At 34.8% G+C, this 18684-nt stretch overlaps 1 protein-coding gene across 1 annotated transcript; it reads right to left on the minus strand.

Annotated features, from left to right (window-relative positions):
- Positions 1-4691: 4691 nt before the first annotated feature.
- LOC134848366 (protein-tyrosine sulfotransferase 2-like) lies at positions 4692-17664 on the minus strand. The gene is made up of 7 exons (XM_063865777.1): positions 17426-17664; positions 16656-16842; positions 15982-16089; positions 12959-13174; positions 8999-9321; positions 6198-6357; positions 4692-5741 (listed from the first exon to the last, which is right to left on the minus strand). The coding sequence occupies exons 1-7, from the start codon at positions 17494-17496 to the stop codon at positions 5544-5546; spliced, it is 1263 nt and encodes a 420-aa protein (XP_063721847.1). The 5' UTR covers positions 17497-17664; the 3' UTR covers positions 4692-5543.
- Positions 17665-18684: the final 1020 nt, after the last annotated feature.

The following is an 18684-nucleotide window of genomic DNA, read 5'->3' on the forward strand; positions in this document are numbered from 1 at the left end:
TCATCTGAAACAGCAACATATACACTTTTTTAAGATCATATGATTCTTTTTTAGAAATTTATTCATCCAATCACTTACGATGGTAGAGAGAATTTTGTCCAAAAGGGAAGATTTTAGTTCCCAATTTAGAGCATTTGAAATAAAAATTATTTAAACAATGTTTAAACAGTAATCAAACGCAAAAAAAAATAGCCAACAGAGGAGTAATCATTAGGGTTTAACCGTTTAAATACTAAAACAAGTTTCGATGAATAAATTTGATCAGCATCAATCAAATTCAGAGTTAGAACGTTATCAAAAAAGTAGTTATCTACTAGTTATTGCCATAAAACTGAAACAAACCGTTGAAGCTGCACTTCGCAAACTCATGCAAAAAACCCAAGTAGAAGCTTAAAAAAGACAGGAAAATAATAACACTAACGAGCTTTGAAAATAAATTTCCTCTACAAAAATCTAACCTCAGCTCTCGGAAATCAAAGTATTCAAGTAGCATGCCCTCCACAACTAAGACACTGATGCCTACGGAAACAGAACACTAGCCATAGATTTAACAAAACAAGCTATTAAACTGCCCATACTACGCAACAAACGTGTCACCAAAATAAGCACTTTAATTTGCGAATTGCCGGGGTTTTTAAAAAAAATGGAGTTCGTAAAGTAAAACAAGGCTCGCAAGCTTGCATGTGTAATCAAAAACCAGAAATATTTATAACAAGGATACCCTGTTGCGGTGCAAATAGCACAAAAAATTCCTACCACAATTTTAAAAAATTTAAGGTCTGTTTAGAGGACCTAAACAAAAGCCTTGCCGTTAGGTTTATTCAATTTCATAGAAAATTAGGCAAAATCGACAACATCATTCTTCAAAGAAAATGAATGGAAAACAAAAATAATTAAAAACATTCGAATGACTAAAAAAGCTCTGAAAAGAAAAAAAAAACAAAAGCCTATTATACTGAAGTAATAACAAAATAGTGATGCTGAAATAAAAGCTTACACTTCAAACAAAAATTTCAAGCCGGTTTCTCTCGGGAAAACTTGTCGGGCTTTAATATAATATATCACTCAATTGATTCCTATGACTATTTGTGGCACCTGATTTTGCGTGGAGAAAAAGTTCAACAAAAGCTAAAACACACCCGAAGACAAAATTCTGATATAAAAAGTTGAAACTGAGAAAAATTTTGAATACCATCGCAGCAAAAAATATAATTGAAACTGATAAATTGTTTCATCAAAACTCGGTTAACCCAGTTTTGTAAGTAATTGAACAATTAGTACTCAATATAATATTTTTAAAAAAGCAATAAAACGGCCACTGTTTTCGCTCTCAATAATATGCAAGATTCGACACAAAAAATTTGTAAAACAAAAAAAAACAATCACAACCTCGATAAAATTCATTACTCTATACGTATGCCATTGTAACAAGTGCCGTACAACCAAACAAAAATAGGCAGCCATGCCGATACAAACAACGCAGAAAACCATTTCGCCTAAAGAAAACAGCACAGAAAATTTTATTGTTTATCTTTTTTGCTGCTCAAATCCTTCATAACCCATATACTTTCATCACGCATAAACAGGTCTCTGACGTTTCAAGCAAACCCGAGCCAAGCAGTACCTAACAATACAAATCATAACAGGAAAATGCTGCATCCGACTATAAAACTAACTGTCTCACGGTCAATCAAAGGCTTAAATCAGTTCCACACGCAACGAACGCCTGCAATTACATTAGAAAAAAATCGTCAAACTGATTATGTATATCTACAAAAAACCAAGATATTTAATTAAACTTTCTAAACGGAAGCTAGTTTGCGCTTTATTGAAGTTAAAAATAGCAGCTTATTTTTACAAAAAAAAACATAGAAAAAAGGTGTATTATTCAAAAAAATTTTCTTAAATAATTTTTTTGCTCCAAAAACTTAATTCTCATTTTTGCAACTGACAAACCAAAAAAAGTTACATTCATTGCGGTCATTCGATGATAACAAAAACACAAGACTGCTCGTATCAGGGCGAAGCCCTGAATGTTCCGACTGCTTTTGAAGGTTTATGGAGCAGCAGTAATAACATACAAACATTATATGAAAAAAAAATGAATTTTTTTTTTCTAAAATTTGAAATTTTTTATGAAAATCATCCCCCCACACGCCATATAAAGTACAAAAAGATCGTTTTCGTTCCTTGTAACACGTCATTTATGGCAAATAAGCTTCGATCAACCAATTTGGAACGATTTATAAGACGGATTAAATCTCCGCTTACGCGTTAATAGCGCGAATTATATCGCGCGTTAATTGTCCCAAATTGGTCAAAATGGCAATCTTTAAACCCTCATAACTTTACGAAAAACGATCACAGGTGAAATATCTTTTCAAATTTAAGCTTAGGTCAACAATACCTTTTGAATGATATTAAAAAATTCTGTGAAAAATGGCTAGTTAAAAAGTCGAAATTTGTCTGAAGAAAAAAAAACCCACCCCGAGCACAAATATTCCGTTACTTTCGTATCGAAAGTCAGAACAATAAGTAACATCAAATTCGTGGGTATGCTGCTGAAATATATAAGGCCTGGTAAATTTATGACAACCACTCAAATTTTCATTTTTAACTGTGTTCCAACAACTCTAGAAAAACTGGAAAGGAACTATGGCGTAGCATGATTACGTTCCAGTCGATATAAGGTTCCTCAAAGACAGCACAACACGTACGAGTGTTTCGGTCATAAATCGGATTCTTTAACAAAATTGTCAAGTCGCACTGAATTTTTCCGTTTTGCTGGGTGTACTGACACTCAATGACTGAAATTCCAAACTATCTGCGAGGTTATTGCAGCTCTATTATTTTTCAAGCTTATAAATTGATTATCATCTGTAGCAAACTAACACAATCAAAAATGGTTTATTCAGATTTGCTTCTAACTTTTTTAAGTCTTCACAAAAACAATACAAATCGTATATCTGAAATTTCCGACTGCCCCCTGAAGTCTAAAATTTCAAAATTAAAAATATACCCCGCAGGCTATGTAAACTATGAAGTTGTAGAATTCGCTTCAAGCAACATCGTAAAAATTCTATATAGCTTGCTTCGAATCATTTTTTTTTACCAGATTAAACCACCTTTCACGCTTTACTAGAACAAAAATCGCGCGCTACTGGTCCCAATTTATCGAATGTTGAAATTTTCAAACCAACATAAAATTTAAAATATCACAAGAAAAACCATTTTTAAAATTGAGCTCAGATCAAAACCTTGAGATGGTATAAGAACTACTTTCAAAATGTTTAGCTGCAAAGCTGAAATTTGTCTGAAGAAAAACAAACACAGAGCACAAGTATTCCATCCATTCTTCGAAAGTCGGAACAATAATCGCGATTAGAACACGTTGTACTACTTGCTCGAAAAACGAAAGACAAAAAATCGAAAACTTGAAACCAGTTTTTATCGACACCAGAACTTTTTTTTTCGGAATATTTTAAAATAGTTCAAAACATTACTCAAAAGGAGGTTTTAGTATGATTTATCACTCAACTCAGTCCGATAATTTTTTCTAACTGATTTTGCGTGGAAAACAAGAAAATCAAAAACCAAAACAAACCCGAATTTCCTCCCCATTTTCAATGGTTAGATCAACAAGGATAATCGGCAGCTGCGCAAGCAGTACGTGTTCTGATCGCGATTATTGTTCCGACTTTCAAAGAAATAATCATCGGACTGAGTTGAGTGATACATCATACTAGAACCTTTTGAGTATTGATTTGAACTATTTTAAAATATTCCGAAAAAAGTTTCTAGTGTCGAGAAACTGGTTTGAAATTTTTGATTTTTTGTCTTTCTATTTTCGAGCGATCGAACAAGCAGGTTTATTTTTTTCAACCCAAAGCATTTACCATAAATAATCATCGGAATAGGTGGAGAAATATATCCTATTAAAACCCTTTCAGCACGCACTGATTCGAGCGACATCAGAAATTTTTCAAAAGTAATTTTTTCAAGAAAAAACCGGTGTGAAATTTTGAATTTGTCTAATTTCGAGCAATAAAAGCTAGCCAGCAGGCTTGTTTTTGAAAGATAGGCCATGAAACTTTAGTTTAATTCCAGTAACTTTAGTTTTAACGCCATCTTTGAATAAAAAATTTTCAAAATTTCGGCAAAAAAAAACTAAAAGCACCAAAATTTTAGAATTTTTTTTGTCTAAAACCTTTACTCAATTAGCTTATTTTACGTACTGTGCCTTAATTTTTGCCAGAAGCTCAAAACTGATTGGTCATTTTTACTTTCGGGAAAAGAATATAATATGACTAAACAAATCAGACTTATAAAGCTATTCCAATTTCTGAGCTTTTAAGATACGAAGCCTGATTTGTTTAGTGATCTTATATTCCCGAAAAGAAAAATAAGCAATCAGCTTTGAGCTTCAATTAATCTATTGTTTCGGGTAAGTTAAGGTTTGGGTAAGTTAAGATTCCGGTAAGTTGAGAAAAATCTTACCTGAGAACAGTCCTGAAAACTAAACCAAAAAAACGTGTCACGTGTGACCGCTACTAACATTAGGTACAAAAATCACTTTTTATTTCAAAATTCGCTGTCTTTGGAGATTAAACTTTACTGTTGGTTTGTACCTTGGGCTTTTGCCAACATAATTATACAAAAAACTATCTTTCATTTTATTTTTAAGCATATGATACAATTTAGATCAAACTCAACAGTCAATAATCAATACACATATACAATTACAGGAACCACATGGATCTCGTCCACAGTGTAATCAGAGGCGCGTTATTAGCTGAAATTTTAGCACCGTGAATGGCAATTTGGATAAATTTGGTGGTTTATTCGGAGAGATTAAAACATTCAAATAACATCTTGAAGACGGGTCTATGTAGATGATAAAGGTTTTTGTTTTACAAAACCAGTAATCACATTTTAAAAACTGAATCGCATTCTGAATCACATGGAATAATAGTTACAGACAAGCCAAATCAAAGAATATTTGCATTTATTAGAAGCTCAATTTTATCTTTGTCCGGATGTAAACTCACTTTACATATTCATTGACAAAAAAAAGCTTTTGCATTTTAATGCTAATAGCAAAAATTTCAAAAAGGACTAAAAGCCAATGTTGACAAGCTTTTTAAATGCATCGAATGTCGAATTTGATCGAGCCAGTTTTTCTATCTCTTTACAACCAAAAATTTTAAACACACCCAAATTTCTTTTCTTTTGTTTCAATATCATCACCCGAGAGCCGAAAAACCGAACAAAAAACAAACCAAAAATTGGCCATTAACAATGTAGTTTCTATCATTTACGTAATAATTATCCATAAATTTTATAACTTCCTGTCATTTTCGGCTAGTGGGTTTTTATGTTATCTGGTTTACAATTCAGCTGGCGTACATATACTACCTATCTGAATTGTGTCCGGACATTTGTGTCTCAGACAAAATTGCCCAAAATATTCTCCTATCCAAAAGATATGTGACCCAGACTCTTATCCATGATGGGAATGAAGTGACCAATTCTCTTTGCTGATGTCAGAATAGAACAGAGTCTATCAATCTCCAGGCGTATGGCTTCGGCCTCAGAAGGTATCCCTCCGAGGGATGTGTATTCCAATACAGACTGGAGTATAACATATTGTTCTCTCGAATCAGTCGCTCGTTGGATACAACCAATTCACTTGGCATAATATCAGCACCATTTGAAGCATCCGAATCGGCATTTGAATTTGCCTGGGTACAGTGGTGATAAATTTTATTTCTTCATTTTAATAATTCCAAAATTACAACACGAACTCACATTTTGCTCCAAAATTAATTGAGTAAGTATGTCTCAGAAAACTTCATAACCAGTTAAGAGGGACTTAAAAAGATTTAGGAGGAGGAGGAGAGGATTCGGCCCAGTCACTGAGAGATTCGGTGCTATTTCAACTTTGAATTCATTCTTAAGGTACATAAAAGCCCTTTGATGCCAAAACCTTCCAAAAAATTCCAAATACGACCATAATGGTGTTTCGTGAAAGCTTGGAAAAATAAATGGATTATTCTACAAAAAATGTTGAAAAACCAGTTATTCTTATTTTCAATATCTGCCTGCTTTATTGATTAAATCTTAGATCTCTTTGCGAAAACCCTTGATGGTTTGTTTGGTGGCTGTCATAAAAATTTTAAACGGAAATCATCACCGACCGCCTTGATGTAGCCGAGTTTGGCTAGCATGCTTGAGTAGTGTTCGTACTTGAGAAAATTAGAGTTGACGGAGAATGTGTCGTTCCTGATGAGACTCCCCCACCGTCTATATGAGAACATGTTGATTGGTCTCATCAATTTGTCAACTTCTTCCAAATCCCTGACAAACGACAGAAAAGATAGTCGCTAAACCAAAAACAAAATTTCTGCCCAAAATTTTCCTAGTAAAAACGCTCTTCATCATTGAAAACTTCGTCACAACTCTAAATTGCTAACGCTTGGTAACCCGTTTGAGCAAAAAAACCTAGCTGACAAAAATCGAACAACTTTTTCTCGGCAGAAATATTTATCAATAATAGTCGGAGCATCCGAATTACGATTGAAATGGCTTCAACACGATACCACACTCGACCAAATGCTTTGAAAAAAAAAACAGCGTCATGTCATATCTCTTCCCTACTTGCTTCGCTTTCGATGTTGATAATTTTTTCAGCGCAATACTAACCAGTAAAATCATGCTGGTCACTATTTTCTGAAAAAATACAATTAGCACAGAATGTTCCGACCGTAGTCTTAAAAAATATAAGTTTTTTCTGCGTGGCGTGATAAAAAGATCTTAACGAAAAAAGAATTCAGGCACAATCGACAATCTTAGTAAAACAGGCCATTTGGAAAAAACACATTTTGTAGAAAAATGACTAATAAAACAAAAAACGTTGAAAAAATCCAAAAATTGTCGTTTTTGAATTTTGAAGAATTTTATTGCCGAATTGGCCCTAAAAAACTAACTTTAATCGAGTATAAATACATTTTCACGGCTCAATATAGGCCTAAATAGGCCATTGTAAGACTGTACGCTCACCTAACTGGCTCGAACTGGATTTTCTCGACACAGAAAAATTTTTCAAAATTTTTTATGTTCGACTCACGACCGGAAGGGCTTTAAATTGATATACCACACAACCCAGTCTGATGATTATTTCTGGTACCTGATTTTGGTACTCGAATAAAAGGTCATCATTTTTCAAATGGTCAGAACAATAACCTTCATAGCATAATTTAAAATCAACTCAAAATAAAAAAAATAACAATCAGAATGTGAATTCATTTCAGCAACATCAAGGGTAAATTTATATTTTTTGAAAGTTTTTTTGATGAAAATGTTTGTATTTGGCTTATTGGCCTTTGAGCCAAAAAAACGGGTGTGATCAACAGTGCCGAAACTGCTCTTCAGTCCTTCAAAAAAAATCCCTCGAGCGCATTTATCGGGTTGTTTTTTCTATCTCTCACAAAGTTACATGAGAAAAATCAAAGAACTGTGTCTCAAAGTGAAGTAAAAAATAAATCACGATTTAGCAATGGCCTTAATAATGAAAAAAAGTAAAGACTTTTGAAGAAAAAAGACCGGCGAGTCCTATGATATGATTGCTCAGGAAATCAGAATGTATGACAAACTGTTTAGAAACCAAAAAAAACTGAAAAAAGTGACGAATTGCGTCTATACTTCGGCTCTATCTATATAAAAGATTGTTGCCCAACCTTGAAGTTTTATTCCCAACCTCCCTTTGGAACCAGCGGCCATAAATTCACCAAGAAAAAGTACCGCTGATTAAATGAAAAATTCCGAAACATTATGTTCGTTGACGAAACCAAAACTGATCTGCATTTTTTCAGAGTTAAATCTAGCTTGTGTTAAACCAGTGTAAACCGTCTTATTTTTGTTTATTTTATTTGTATTTTAAAATACAAACTTAAATCGTTCTTAACTTTTGTTCAGCTTTTTTTGAAAAAACGTTTCCTTGCAGACTCCCGGAAGACGTACTTAACGCAAGAACTTGACTCGTGCACTAGAAATTCAATCCCGGGAACATCGCCCTTTTTTCGGGATGCTAGGTTGGGACATGGGGCTTTTTGAATGTGCCAACACATCAAAAAAACTGAACAAAGCGATCGTGTTAAGTTAAAGCTCGAGAATGATTCTAAAATTGAACGATTTTTAGTTTTTTCGCATTAGTGGGACCTTTTTTAAATTTCTGTACCGGTGGAAAATGTCTGAAAAATTACGCCATTTTTAGTCAAAGAAGGTTTAATTAATTGCGGTCCTTTGAAGTTCGTTGAAAGATTGCTCATTTTTGGTTCGAATCATGTTAAGAATCCGAAATATTGGCAAGGTCATTTCTAATCATAACTAACACAAATTAAGTAGCGCGAAATGGTTACCTCTAAAGGTTCAAAATTTTCTTGCTTTTTCTTTGATGCTTACAGAAATCCCCTTTGAAGGAAGTTCTCTTTTCATTTTGTATTAAAGCGGGGTTAAGTTACAGAAGTAATTTTAAAATGAAGTGGTTTTAACTTGATAAGGCAACAAAGGGTAGGGAGAGAAATTGTATGGAGTTAGGTTGTTTAGAGTTTAAAAAAGGTGGGAACCCCGTTTTCGTCTTATCAACTTCGATCGATTGAACTAATTTACAGCAATTTTTGGCACTGTTGCACAACTTGATATTCGGCACAGTTGCACTTCGGCACTATTGTACTGGCCCAAAACTATATATTTTTGTACAAAAACTTTCAGAAAATATAAAACTAACCCCTCAAAAGACAATGATGCATCCAGCATCATTCAACAACGGAAGTCATGAAGCCTCTACTAGAAAATATACTTCCAAAAAATTATAGACCAAATAATGACTTTTATAGAGCTGTCTATAAAAATACACCAAGGGCCAGCCTGTTTGAAAGAAGCATTCAACTTCGTACCAGAAAAATAATCATTATGTTCATGCAGACCATTGAAAACTCACGGATAAAGCTTCAGTGATTTCCCTATAATTTCATGATGATGAAGCCAAGTCGTCTCCCAAGACAGACCAATAAAAGAAGCCACCTCTTTCAACACTTTCTCTGGGTCAGAAACCAGCTCCTCGTAAAACACTTTAAGACAACCTGAAACTGGTGCAGATTTTGAAATATTATCGCACAGCTTCAATTGGTTCTCAACGTCTATATTCCAAGTACGAAATACAGACGAGAAATTATGTCTGCGCACTTGTTCATCTTCGCCTGATCCGAACGCGCTGCGAAGAGCAACTGCTCGTCCGTCGCGAATAACCAACAGCAATTTCACCTGAAACGCACATACAGAAATAAGGCGCATTTAGAAGTATAAGTATTTTGATGCAAAGGAAGTTGTTTAAGGCCTAAAGAAATAACTTTTTTGTCGATTTTTTGCTGTAGGTATGCAAAAGCCTGACAAACATCTTGAAAGTATAAATTCATCGACAAAAGAATTACGATTTTCCAAAGCTAGTAATCTTTCAGAAGCAAGACAATTTTTTCATCCAGAAAAACCCTCCCAAACCCCGCCTAGAAATTATTATGACCGAAATATTTAGACCATCTCTCGAAATAATGCTTTCCAGCTCGAATCTAAACTGAAAATACTATAACTTGATATCAAAAAAATAAAATCTACGAACTTGCTTCAATATATCTTGAAACTTCTCAAAAAATCACCCTACATCACATTTTCTTTACATTTAGTGAAACGGTAGGTACAACAAATGATTTTCAAACTTCCATTGCAGTATCATTGAAAAAAAAAATTGACCAAAAAAATCTGCACAGACAAAACGGAGCTTCACATCACGTGCGAAACAACACAAATTCAGCATTGCAAGCTAACAGACAGAAAATCAGACGCAAACCAGCAACAAGAATTTTTTTCTAAAAAATTCAAAAACTACATCAACAAAAACGTTTCGAATGATATTTAATTACAGGAAACCATGCCAATAGACAAGTAACTTAGCAAAAACAGTTGGTAATTATACAAATTACAGATTGACTATCAATTATAGTGAACACTGCTTACATAAAAAAAAATGCTTACGGGAAAATCGAAGAAAACCAAAGTCCGATCGGGACTTGAACTCGAGACCTTGTTACGAAGGCGCGTGCTTTACCTCTAGACTTAGCGAGAAGGGGCTTGATATATGCAGAGGTTCTACAAATTTCTTGCAGATTTAAGAAAAGTCGTGCCAGATGGAAAAGTCTTAGTGCCTTTGCCTCGCATAAAAAAGCTTATCTTCCTAGCTATATGCTCCACTATAGTACCTTAAAAGGAATTGACTCCCTATAAAGAACAGTTAAGCAGATACTCATTTTATACCTTGTAGTCAACAAGATCAAAAAAAGCTGTCAGAAAAAAACTCAAAATCAATCATGGTAAATTTACAAAGTAGTGAAGTTTCAGTTATAGGAAAACTGTTTAAATTGGAAAAAAACCCATTCTTTAAAAAGTAAACCAATAAAAACCCTACCAGATAAAAATTGCGTTTAAAAAAACGGAAAATGAACCGACAGAAACTAGGACGAAAACCAGACACCTGAAAAAAACTGAGAAATGTTTTTGAAAAGATAATTACAACCTGAAACGAGCTTGAACTAATTACTAGCAAGTGATAATACTTTTAATTGAATTTTCAAGAAATTGAGCATGTCAGATGAAAAGTCCTCTAGAAGTGAAGATCTTGTGGACAAAAGTGTTTACGTGAAAAAAAAAGTCTAGTAACCGATTGCAATACCCTTGCATATTGCAAAGGTAAATATCTACACGTAAATATATTATATTTTAACGGTTAAGCATTTGCAATTTTTTTTCTTAATAAAGATTCCGCCTTTGCAATGGGTGGATGGGATAAAGAAAAGAGATGATCTGGTTAATTATCCCCCCCCTATTTCGAAATTCAGAAATTAAACTTTGACTGCCACATTTTTAATAGCTGAAAACAGTTTTCAGAAAATGTAATTAATTAAAATTTTTTATGTAGGTATTATATAAATAGTGCGTAATAGAAATACGAACGCGCGAATATGAAAACCCAAATATATTTTGACATTTTTGAAAAGCATGCTTTATAAAGAAATGGTTGTCAAAAATAATACATGCATAGGGGGGATAGTTAACAAGGTCCAAAAGGGGGAAAATAGTTAACAAGATCCAAAGAGGTGCTAGGTAAATTAGACGACAGGACATTATGACGACGGTGCTAGTTTACTTGTTTGGTCCCGTGACAAAACTAGTTTAGATGATTGGTCCCGCCTATTTTCTAAAACGAAGAGCAAGCACGGGTTTTCAGCCTACGCCTTGGGATTGGCAAGCGGATTCTTAAATATCTACACGTAAATATATTATATTTTAACGGTTAAGCATTTGCAATTTTTTTTCTTAATAAAGATTCCGCCTTTGCAATGGGTGGATGGGATACAGAAAAGAGATGATCTGGTTAATTATCCCCCCCTATTTCGAATTTCAGAAATTAAGCTTTGACTGCCACATTTTTAATAGCTGAAAACAGTTTTCAGAAAATGTAATTAATTAAAATTTTTTATGTAGGTATTATATAAATAGTGCGTAATAGAAATACGAACGCGCGAATATGAAAACCCAAATATATTTTGACATTTTTGAAAAGCATGCTTTATAAAGAAATGGTTGTCAAAAATAATACATGCATAGGGGGGATAGTTAACAAGGTCCAAAAGGGGGAAAATAGTTAACAAGATCCAAAGAGGTGCTAGGTAAATTAGACGACAGGACATTATGACGATGGTGCTAGTTTACTTGTTTGGTCCCGTGACAAAACTAGTTTAGATGATTGGTCACGCCTATTTTCTAAAACGAAGAGCAAGCACGGGTTTTCAGCCTACGCCTTGGGATTGGCAAGCGGATTCGTAAATATCTACACGTAAATATATTATATTTTAACGGTTAAGCATTTGCAATTTTTTTTTTCTTAATAAAGATTCCGCCTTTGCAATGGGTGGATGGGATACAGAAAAGAGATGATCTGGTTAATTATCCCCCCCCCCCCCCCCCTATTTCGAATTTCAGAAATTAAACTTTGACTGCCACATTTTTAATAGCTGAAAACAGTTTTCAGAAAATGTAATTAATTAAAATTTTTTATGTAGGTATTATATAAATAGTGCGTAATAGAAATACGAACGCGCGAATATGAAAACCCAAATATATTTTGACATTTTTGAAAAGCATGCTTTATAAAGAAATGGTTGTCAAAAATAATACATGCATAGGGGGGATAGTTAACAAGGTCCAAAAGGGGGAAAATAGTTAACAAGATCCAAAGAGGTGCTAGGTAAATTAGACGACAGGACATTATGACGACGGTGCTAGTTTACTTGTTTGGTCCCGTGACAAAACTAGTTTAGATGATTGGTCCCGCCTATTTTCTAAAACGAAGAGCAAGCACGGGTTTTCAGCCTACGCCTTGGGATTGGCAAGCGGATTCGTACCCGCTAGACTAACAAGACCCGTTTCGACAGCAATATAGAAAAAAAGCTTACTGTGAGAATTAGCCACATAACGTACCTCGGTTTTTATTAGGGACCACAGCATTTTTGGGGGACCAATTAATTAAACTAGAACCATGACAACATGACTTAAAGACGACAGTGAATTCCCATAGCTCCCAATATTCAAAGCTCCCAACGCGACTGCTTTTTATTTTGGGACCTATGATACTGATTTTTCATTTTAACCCCTATGAATACGCAACAAGACGACAAATGAGCGCCAATAAAATTATAATGAACTGTTCGAATTTAAACGGTTTTATATTTCTGAGAAAAAGAATCGGAGAATTGCGAGTAGCGTCGTCTTAAAATCCCATCAAAAACGGCTGTTGTCTTAATAGCAGTCGTCTTAATTACCGGACACGAGTAAAAGAAACACAACATACGTTAAAAGATATTAGCTTGTCAGGAGTAGCTAGATTGAAGTGTGACAATGAAGAAACGAGATCGTAGTCTGTCCAGCATTTGATGCCACTCTGCAACAGCATCGTCCTTCTCAGAGCCCCGAAGGCAGACTGGATCACATCTCGGGTGTATCCGCCCATTTCCAGCCTTTTTGATTCTACTGGGCGTGCGGCGGCAAATTCATGCTTCCCCAGTAGCTACATAAAACACGGACAGCCGGTTACTGTGCAAGTAGCACAAAATGTTCCGACCGAAGTCTTAAAAAATTACAACAAAAAAGTTCTTTTAAGTTGGCGTCGTTTTTTTTGGTGCGATTAAAGGAGCTGAACGAAAAACTTCGAGATTAGGCATATATGACGGTCATAGTAGAATAAAACAATTGAAAAATAATTTCAGTAGAAAAATGACTAGAAAAACGAAAAAGCAAAAAAAAATTCATTTAAGTTTTTGATTCCAAAAAGGCGCTAAAATACCCAAAAAACTAACGGTAATCGAGTAAAACTAAGTCTTAACGTTATAAATTGAGCGATTGCAAGCTTTTGAGCCATTAAAACAAGCGATTGTAAGCGTTGCTTTATTCGCTTGAATTAAGATGAAAAACCAAAAAAATTTCAACTGATTTTTCTCGACACTAGGAAACTTTTTTTGGAATTTTTAATGTCGTTCGAATCACGACTGCAAAGGCTTTAATATGATATATCACTCTACTCTCTCCGATGATTAATTATGGAAGCTGATTCTGTGTGTACAACAAAAAAGAGAAAAAAAAACTAAAACACCCGATTACAAAGTTCCTCCCTATTTTTCAAATGCTCGGAACAAGCATATCCGGTTGCTGTCCATTCAGAACAGATTGTTTCAATTACGCTGTATTAAGAAAATAAAGTAAAGATTGTCTTTTTTACACAGAGGCGAAGCTGTGCTTCGCAAACACTAGCCAGAACAAGTCAATAAAGCAGCTTTATAAGGTGAAATAGGAAAAACAGAAACAAGCATCGATTCTTTAAATTTTGCTAGATATTGGCTTCGAACCTGAGAATTAGAGTTTCACGCCCTGCCACGAATGCTTTACAATAAACAACCACTCACACACTTATTATATTGAAAATTATTACTTGCAAAATTGAGTCTATTTGTATTCGGTGCCACTTTTGATGCATCGCATCGGCAATTTATTAGCATATGAAGGTAACAAACTGACGGCATCCACACTAACTTTGCATGCAACAAATCGCAAAGCATAAAGCCACATTATGTATAAATTATGGATTTCAAAAAATTGAGAGATATTTTGAGTTAGAAAAATTCTGAAATCGAGTATTGTTGTTGTTTTAAACAAATAGCTTTTTCGGTTAATTTGATTAACTTAAAATGCATCAACTGTGCCAACTTTTTACTATTAGAATAACAAAACACATGCTATGAAAAAGCCGTCAAGGTGCCCCAAAAGTGCCAACATATTTGCGACATTGGTTAGGAAAAAAAGAATAGTCGTAGTATAATACTAAGCTCACTAAAGTTAGCTAGTGTAAGCATAGACAAACAATAGGATTTAATTTAAACCAATAGGTCGGAATAACGACCAACAGGGCTTAAATTTGAGACCACCATTGACTCCCTACGAGCTTACCTTGAGGTGTCAAAACTGACTAGAAAAAATATAAAAACTGACCCTACACCATGGTTGCTTCCCCTTCTTCGAGAAAACTCAGAACAAAAAAATACTGCTTGTATCGCCAAGTACCCTCAATGCTTTGACTGGTACAATGAAAATTTCATGTGCTGCCTAAAAAGTTGCACTGGTATAGTCTTGAAACGTAAGCCAACCGAAAGTTTGAAAAACTGCCAGTAAGCTCAAAGCAACAGAAAAAAAAAAGGTTTTTAATGAGCCTTTCAAGATTTGATTTTATCCAAGAACAATAATTACCCTTGCGATAAGCAAAGGTATTGCAACCGCTTCCAGACTTTTTTCCCGTAAACAACTTTGTTCACAGGACTCTCCTCCTGGATCCGGGACTCACTCAAATACTTACTTTATTATAAATTTCAATCAACCACCTGGTGCATGTTGCGCAGAGATAACACACATGGCTGAGACGGCAAAGGCTTTCGATTCGAATCTGGCCGGGACCTGTTTTTTTTCCAAACTTTTTTGTGCTTTAACGGACTATCGTCCGTCAGCTTATTTTTGTCAGCTTAATTCCAGTTTCCTAGCGCGCTTTTTTGTAGGTTCAGCTTTCTTCTAAGTTGCTTTAACACCCACGCTAGACGACAAAGCCCAAAAGTTGGACTCCAGACAGAATCTGTTTTTGCCAGCTGAAAATTTTTGGCTATTTAAGATTTTTGTCTGTTGGCTTATTTTTGCTGGCTTCGTTCCTACAGAACGACTTCTTTGAAAGTTCGACTTATTTCTAGCTTTTAGAAAGCTCCATGTAAAATTTCTAATGGTGCAGGAAATTAAAATCGCGATAGTTTTTCTTTGCAATTTTTATATCTTTTAAGACAAAACATTACCCGAAACAGTTTGGCCTATGTGTATCAACTTGAACCTCTTTTATTTTTAAGAATCTTTTATAATACACATTTCTATCATTAAAAACCAGCCCAACCTACGAAACCGAGGTCCATAAGCTTTTTATTATACCACTGGGAATTATACCGCTGGTTTAAAATCCATTGATGAAATTAGAACCCAATGTTGAAATTAAAGCGCTTTTCACGCCATTTGCGCTGAACTTTGGAGAGTTCAAATTAATTAAACGGCGGCTAATAAGAAATCAAACCGCCTAAATACAAGATCGGCTTTTTGAAAAAACGGACCCAATATCAAAAAAACTACACTTCACTCATCAGTACTTAATAATTGACTATCACTCACTTAAAAACTACTATAAATGTAATCAAAGGTTTCACTATGTTGTGCATGGACAGTCAGTTCCTATTTCAGTCCTTTTTCAATTTATACACGTCATGGTGTGGATCTGTCTAAGAAGCTTGACTTTACCATGTGCATGAACTGCAGATTGGGACAGTTGAGCTGTGAGTGTGAGTCCAAGAGAACTCTCATCAAATGAACACCGCTGCCCTTGAATCCAGTCAGCATAACTACAGTCTACACGAACATTACATCCGACCAGTGAAGCGAGAGTTTTTTCTACGACTGTTTCACAAAAATCAACAGGCAAAAAAATCAATAAAACTGAAAACAACTTTTGAAAAATAATTTCAGTCCCACTTTTTTCGAGCTATACTGAATGCCACTTGTTGAGAATTTACCATTTTCACTATATTTTTAAAAGGTACTGATGCTAAATGCGTGATTTTACAATGTAAAGTATGTTCAAGTAAAAGCTGTTCAGAAGTGTCAATTAATTCCCCATGAAAAGTTTCGTTATTGACAAGATCAATTTTCAAAATTAAAATTAAGTAGTGGGGAAAGTTTTGTTATACCTCATGCTATATTTTTTTCTAAACAAATCAGAAACTCGGCAGAGATATTTGCGAATTAGGACATGAAAACACGCGTCGCCTTCATAATTCGATAATCTTTTTTACTCATGCTTCTCTAGAAAAACGAAAATTTCACTGTCTTGGTATACTCATACTGATCCCCGAAAAAATCTCGATTCCAGCTTTCCTGTATTCAAATAGACTACTGTGCAGTTCAACTCGCATCACTGGTAGTTTGTCAGTAGATTTCGAAATGTTGTAACTTCTACGGAAGAAGTGAAACCAGCCCGAGTTTTGTTCAGACGCTGGCGCATTTCTACAGTTGTTATCAACGAACAAGTAATGCAGAAGTGTTAGTTGCAGTACCACCACTAAACACACGGGCGGCACACTCGTCCAATCCAGCTTCAGAAATCTATTTCCATGATGAGCATTGTAACTTTTTGAACAAAAATTTTAACGACACCTGACTTGAATTTTATTCAACTTTGTTGATAACCAGGGGCGGATCTACAAATCTTTCTGGGGAGGGGGAGGGTGAGATTTGAGAACTTGGTCCCAACTTGTTTTTAGATTGACCAATATTCATTCCAGGACGACCAAAATAACAAATCATACTCGCAGCCCCGAAATTGGTAAATATTGGCACCAAACCGCCTTTAGAAAAACTTCAGGGTCAAACACCTGAGGGGGAGGGGGAGCGGCATTCAACCCTTGTAAATACACACTGTTGATCATAACATAAATTATATCAAAAACCTATCAAAATTAAGACAAAACAAAGGCAATTTTTCTTTACTAATTTGGCAATATTTATAACGAAAATTACTAGCAAGCGATAATTTGCTACTTTTGAACATAAATTGGCAATATTTATTTATTTATGAAAATTACTAGCAAGCGATAATTTGCTACTAATGAGCAACTTCATCATATGTGGTTGACAATGTCAAATCAAACTAATTCAAAATCGAAATTGTTAAATGCTCATCACTAGCCTAATCGGTCCACCTTTTCTAGACCCAAACATCTGCGATCGACTCGTCTCCCATTTTCCTAACGACTCCATAGACGATCCCAATGTATCTATAGCACTCAATACGACACAAACGTCAATGTCCAAATGTCCACCACAAAAATTGTGAGGATAATCACCTCCCGGAAACGCTTTTATCGGAGGTCAAAGCCCGACTAGCCAAAAAAGTACGCATAAGTCGCACATTGCGTTTAAACAAAGCAACCTGAAACATGAATTTCATTTCAATTGAGCTTTCATTATTTTTCAGCTGTCACAGACTTAGCAGTTCATTTAAACTATTTTTGGCAAAACTTTCACTTGTTGCACTATGGAAATTTTGAACGGAATGCGAAAGCTGACACTAAAAACAACGCATTAGTGCTAGGAGTTAAATTTAATTTCCTACTTCTTAAAGATAAAAATAATAAAAGCGAAATTATGCTACGTTTCCATCTTGTTCTTATAAAAAATGAGACTAATTAATCATTAATTTATAATTTCTACAAACGCAGATTCAAAACAAATTAACTTAACATGGCAAGCAACTTCAACATTTTAAGCCTAGCTTTCAACTGAAAAAAAAACATCATATCAATATATCAATCGTATACGTCTACTGGAATGTTTGCCACCCCCTCAAACTTGACACCCTAATTATAGCTCTTAGGCTATTACTAAATTGTACCATAAAATATAATGGACCTTTTTGGTATCGAAATCGGTAGCTGGGCTGGCGATTGAAAACTGTGCTGCAAATATATCCAACAGAGGGGGGATTATTACTGAAAAAAAAAAACGATTACACCTTCCGACCTCATGCGTATGAAAATTTTTCAGTTGGATTTCCGAATAAACACAACACAACAGATTGATCCGTAATAAAAATTGATCCGTATCAAATATAAAATGAGCACTTGGAATGAGATCTGGCGACAAAATAAATTAAATGGAAAAGATAGTACATCAAAACACAACACTCATCTATCAACGTCTTAAACATTCTCAAGCAGAAACAGAACAGAAGAATACTGGCATGTTTCAATACATTTTGCTCCCAGAGTTCTGGTTGGAAACTATCCTACTTATTGTAAAAGCAGGAACCCAAACTCACAAATAAGCATTAACATGGGTTGGGTGATAAATCATTTATAATCCGTCTTAGTCGTGCGTCGAGATCGATGTTTAAAAAATGTCATAAAAATTCACCGAGAACGCGCGTTTCTCCAGAAAAGCCTATGA

Source organism: Symsagittifera roscoffensis, chromosome 6, assembly GCF_963678635.1.
Source record: "Symsagittifera roscoffensis chromosome 6, txSymRosc1.1, whole genome shotgun sequence".
In the NCBI taxonomy this organism is placed as follows: Eukaryota; Metazoa; Xenacoelomorpha; order Acoela; family Convolutidae; genus Symsagittifera; species Symsagittifera roscoffensis.